The sequence below is a fragment of the Enoplosus armatus genome, chromosome 12 (assembly GCF_043641665.1).
Source record: "Enoplosus armatus isolate fEnoArm2 chromosome 12, fEnoArm2.hap1, whole genome shotgun sequence".
NCBI classification, from domain to species: Eukaryota; Metazoa; Chordata; class Actinopteri; order Centrarchiformes; family Enoplosidae; genus Enoplosus; species Enoplosus armatus.
The window spans coordinates 13,637,527-13,643,279 of NC_092191.1; the positions used below are offsets into that span (position 1 = coordinate 13,637,527).

Consider the following 5,753-nt stretch of genomic DNA (forward strand, 5'->3'; position numbering starts at 1 on the left):
TGCTCCTGCTTTATGTCCGTTTACACTTGGTGTCAAGATGAGGAACATGGTTTCATAAAAGTTATTCTCCACTGATCCATCACTGTCAGTTATTTCCTTCAGGATATTACATTGACATTCAATTTTCAGCAACGGGTGGTGTCTTCTGACTATCTCCAGGAGTGTAGAAACCCTCATACTAACCCGTCCCCCAGGACCAGTAGCCAAAACTGGGCCGTCCCAGGCTTCAGCTGGGTGGCAAACAGAGAGTGTCAGAGAGGACCTCACCTGCAGCCGGCCAGTGACGGTGTGTGTGGTCGCAGCTCCAGTGCAGAGAAGGACGCAGAGGAAATTGAGCATCCTGAGGAGGTTTGTTTTCCAATTTAGGTGACTTAGCTGGTTGGCTACATGTTGTTTATCTCGATGTGGGGATTTTTTTTTTTTTTTTAACCTCCTCCACTGAGAAGATGTTTGTTTAACTGAATGTTTCATCCTTTTGCAGTCTGGCATTTTGCTAATGTCTTGTGAAGTGAAATATTAGGCTCCACTGATGCATCTCTCAGATAGACAGTAAAAGCGTTGACTCATTTCTTCTCACCAGGATGGCGCAGACCAGCTGTCAGAGAGCGACGCCTCACCACGTTGGTTTCGCCACCAGAGAGGTGAAACCCGAGAGGGCAGGAAATTTCAGCATCACAGAGCTCTTAACGCGGGGTCCGGTCTCCATGGAGACCCTGTCCGCAACATAAAGATCTCCTCCATTACAGGGCATCTGAAGACTGAGTCATCTTTGGTGACAGAGAAGAGCCTTCCTCAGGAACCATTCATCTCCCAAGTGCCATTAAGAGTAACCGCACGCCGTGTCTTTCTTTAATGTCAAATTATCTCTGTGGGGTTGCACTATGTGCTGCAGGAAACCATACTGATTGTGGAAAATTATTGCTAATCAAATTTTTCTTTGCTCCACTCAGACCTTGATTGCACATAAATTCTAACTTTTTATTTGTAATGAAACAATTTCCTCTTAGTTACAGATCAAAGTGTCTGGCCAGAGGGGTAGTTTGGGAATCAGCATTGCTGGTGGGAAGGGCTCCCTGCCTTACAAAGACCATGATGAGGTAAGTGCTGGTGCAGCAGAGCCAGCATTGATCAGTCTCTTGCTACACATTTGCTCGTTCGGCTGTCTGAATGAAGATGATGGGAAGCAACAGCCCTAACTGTCACCTTTGTTTTCCTTCCTCCAAGTACACATTCAACTTGGAACATATTTACCAACAACCTTTCATTCAGGCTAATGTGTTTATTTTTCCTTTCAGGGCATTTTTATCTCCAGAGTAAATAAAGGGGGGGCATCAGAAAAGGCAGGGATCCATGTTGGAGATAGATTGCTGGAGGTAGGCAGGGAATCATTTTTCTCATGTTTGTAATCTCTGTTCATAATTTCTTATTTACTGACTGTTAAATATAGCATGTGGTATATTGTTGGCTGAGTGTAAATCACATACAAACATCATAAAACCCAAGTACCTAGTGCTGGTGTTCCTCGTGTGACCAATAGATGGCCTCATAAGACCAGCAGAGGACACCCAGCAGGGACTTCCATCAGTGGTAAAGCCAATATGAAGCTGACAAATAGAAAACAGCGAATAATAATTCAAAACCTATCTTTAGATTCACACCTTGGTAGTTTAAAGCTGATGAAGTTGGAATAAACAGTTTTCCAGACTGGAATAGACTAGGTTCTATTCAGAGTCCCTGCTCCCTCACCTCTGACTTCTTCTCCTACTTTCACTGACCCTAAAAGTATAATGTGACCACGGCCCATCCAGGTCAATGGCCTCGACATGCAGGCTGCGACCCACCACGAGGCGGTGAGCGCCCTCAGGAATGCCGGGAGCTGCATCAAGATGAAAGTACTCAGAGAGAGGCTGCTGCCTCCAGAGGTGTGCGACCCGGACGAGCCTCAGGGCCCTCAGGACGTGACGAGACGACAGCTGTGCAGCCAGGACGCCGGAGGCCTGAGGCACAAACAGCAGAAGGTGGAGAGCGCAGAGGATTGTTTGTCCAAGAAGATTGAGGCGCTTGTCTGCAACGGCAACGGCCTTGTGGGTGGTTTACTCAAATCACAGCACAAGCAAAATACACTTTTTAAATTTCACCATTGTTTTGCAACATGCCTGAAGCCATGTGTGGAAAACAACAGTGTCAGTCAGTCTTAACTACTTATTTTTTCGCTTTGTCTTGTTTCTTGTCTTTTTGTGTTTCAGTCTGATTTGGAGAGTGACCTGAAGAGGACATTGTCTGAACTGGAGGCAGAGGCCTTGGCGAGAAATGATGCACTTCAAGGGGGTAAACATACAATGACAGTAAGCAGATTTCTCATCTCTCATTAGGATATACCAGCTACTATAGTATCTCACACTGAAAACCTAATTTTTCAAAAATCCTGTAAAGACAAACACTTGAGGATTATATGACCTGATTTCTTCGGAGATTTCAGCACGCGATACATGACGGCTTGCTTATTTTCCTTTCCCACCCTGTGTCCTCCTCTGGCAATCATCTGACAGATCCCGCGGATCATCCTCACTCATCCCTCTACCTCAGATGAAGACGTGGAGCTCTTGACACAGAGCGCCAGCGGAGAGCCACTACGTGACTCTGATAGACGCGTACACTGTTTTGACAGCGCTTTCTACCCACTTTGACCACAGCGTTATTACCCAGTTTCTTTGGTACTGAAGCATTTTCAGTGTTGAGGATTAGTGTAAAACAAACTGTTGGAATGTGTTTTTTTTACCATCACTGCAAAGCTTTTCTGTCTGTCCGATTCAATTGCTACTAACAGTATTTGGTGATATTAAAGTCATTTATAAGAATGGACAACTTTAAGACTTTATTTTTATTACTAAAACCACACAGTTCTGCCTGTGCAACTACATTGTACAGAGACTGTAAAGCATGCACAGACTGCTCTCTAAAGTCCAGATGAGATACATGTGTTAGTGTTAAATACAGTCAATTAAAGAATGAATGCAGCCGGCTACCTCTACTTCACACCACTGTGCTGTAAGTTATGGATGTGCTGGTAAATAGTGTCTCCGCCTGCGACAATGTGAAGCCCTCAAACCTTTTATAGTCTGTACCGAGATAAAGTGCCACATGGTTGAACAGAGTGCACAGCAGGGAGTCCTGCAGAGTCCTGAACTCTGCTTCACATGTTTGAACACCTCCTGTAGTCGCTAAATTCAGAGGGATTATTCACTCTTCTTTCTGAAGAGAAAAAGAGAGAGAGACTATAGATGTCAATACCTGCTTTGTATTATTTCACAGCTTTTACATTCCCACAGTAACAACAGTTCATTGTTGAGTGTTCACTTTCTCAATAAAGTGCAGATATATTGTTGCAAGAGACTTTTCTTTTCTTTGGACAAATCCATGCTGATGTTTATGTGCATCAGATAACACAATACAATAACATGACCATCTTTGCAGTATATTGCATTTGAGTAAAACAAACACTCACTTCAATCACTTTTTGTTGATAGTGTGTCAGAGAGGTGTTGGCTTGACAGATATTTTGAGGTTGTCATTTGTGGTGTTGTTGTACTGGATTGCACTATATTGCCCTCGTGTTCCTGTTTTTGTGTCCCCCCCCTCCAGACCACATAAAGACTGAAAAGACTACTTGTTTTATCAGTCATGTTGTGCAATGATGAATGTCTGCTGGGTGATAATAATTTGGGGACACAACTTGTTGGAAAGCACATCCAGTGTGTGAGATTCAATTCAGAGTCAATTACCGGGAGGTCAGGCTCACATTGTGAGACTCGAGTCCTCGTCTGCCTCAAGAGGCGTCCATGTAAAGTTAGTGGGTGCACCCGAGGAGGGCGAGCACAGATCTGAATGACTCAGTAATAAAACTGGGACTCTGGGAACATTGGTTAAGCAAAGGGCACTGGACTGCATGTTTTGTAATGTGCAAGTAAGATTTCCATGTGCATGTGCACAAATATTTCTCATTCTACATTCTTTATGTTTACTGATTCAGTTTATTTATTGTAAATGATTATTAGTGATTTTTAGTCTTGCAAATGTGTCAAAGTCACATAACTCTTGATAACTTAGTTGACATTATGACATTAGTTGACACAAGTGACATTATGTAACTTTAAAAGACGGAATAATACAGTATACCCTTTAAAAATGAAAAGTTGAATTTGTAAGCAAAAACTTGCTCAACTCAACACACTGAGGGTTTTACTGTTACAACCGTTCTTGGTCTGGTATGACCAGTGGCTTATAATACACAGCATTTAAAGAGTTGGTGGGTAGTGTCTGTTTTTTTTAAGTGTGCTTTTCCAAAACCAAAAACACAAGAGAAAATGTAAGGAATGGATTATACTGCGTTTTACCTGCTTTTTAGAAGCTGCAAAAGTTAAAGCTAAGCAGCCTCCAACCCACAGTAGTAACCAATCGTTGCTTCCATGGCCAAGGAGCACATCATCAACTAGCTACATTAGTTTGTACAGGTTACATAAAAAAGAAAAAGAAAAAAGTTTAGGCTAATGTTAGTGGCTCTGGCCTACTCCTTATTAGATTTAACGTTGCACTGCAGCGGCCCCAGCCACTGTTACTTGAGGCAGCGTTACATTAGCCAATCACATCAGTTAGCCCTCATTCTAAAAAACTGAAAACATAACGGAGACAGCGTTTTAAATCAACTCATGGAGCAAATGTTTACTTAATTAGCTAGATAAAATCTGCCATGGAGGCACAGGTATCATTTCAGCCTGCAAAATCAGTTGTTGCTGGCTAAAAATGAGAAGCTGCTTTTGTCATCTGTCTGAAACTAAGGACCTATTAAAAAAAATGACTAACCCTAAATCTGCCACGGTTGTCATTTGTAACCTGCTTAGGTGCTGTGTGGAAATGGTAAGCTTGACAGGCATAGCAACAGTAACTAACAGGGGTAGGGCTTAGCAAACTGTCAATTCAATACACAAGGAGCCTTATCGTTACAGCCTTTCTTGATTAGTAAACAGATTTTGCTGTGTGAGTCAGTTTGCTGACTTTATGGATGTGCTGGTGTTACACAGTTACACTACGCTACAGGATCTACCATTATCTCACAATTGTCATCTAAAACATCTATTGAATTATTTTGTTTCTCTGCAGGGGGGATTTCTTTTAATATTTGACAAATATCTCATTAAATGATGATAAAGACTGAACATTTTCACTCTGGCAGTTCAAACCAAACACATCAAAATCAAGGCTAGATTCAAAACAGTGGATTCCCTTAATTAGAGATGTATCTTTGCTGGTGTTCACTAATGGGCTGACACCAGACTAAATTTAGTGTTTCAGTATCAGAGACTTCCTCAAGGCTAAAAGCTAATAGTAAGTGTCACGTGTTACACGCCAGAAATCAAAGCAAATAGACTTGACTTTCTGCCTTTTCCACAGGTACTGGAAATTAATCAGGGGAAACAGGATTATACGACAACCATGTAATGGTTTAAGGCTATAATTTAGGACTTGTTGCTATCAAAACTGCTTTGAATTTGATGCTCAAAAGTGATGCGGTTTTAGTGTACTGCATGCTTTGTCTTATTGTGATTTTCTCATCTGTCACGGGGAAACAGGGGGAGGGAGACAGCAGGGTGGAAATAGACAAGAACAGCTGTGACAGGAATGAAGAATGTAGTGTACTTAAAGGATTAGCATCCACTCCAGAGGTCTGCTTTCACTTACTGATAAGGGAACAGAGA

The 5,753-nt window shown here is 42.2% G+C and overlaps 1 protein-coding gene across 1 annotated transcript; it reads left to right on the top strand.

Moving 5' to 3' along the window:
• Nucleotides 1-37: 37 nt before the first annotated feature.
• LOC139294600 (protein scribble homolog) lies at nucleotides 38-2,687 on the top strand. The gene is made up of 8 exons (XM_070916523.1): nucleotides 38-49; nucleotides 160-348; nucleotides 581-826; nucleotides 1,014-1,097; nucleotides 1,296-1,373; nucleotides 1,809-2,084; nucleotides 2,247-2,345; nucleotides 2,550-2,687. The coding sequence occupies exons 1-8, from the start codon at nucleotides 38-40 to the stop codon at nucleotides 2,685-2,687; spliced, it is 1,122 nt and encodes a 373-aa protein (XP_070772624.1).
• The last annotated feature ends 3,066 nt before the right edge of the window (nucleotides 2,688-5,753 follow it).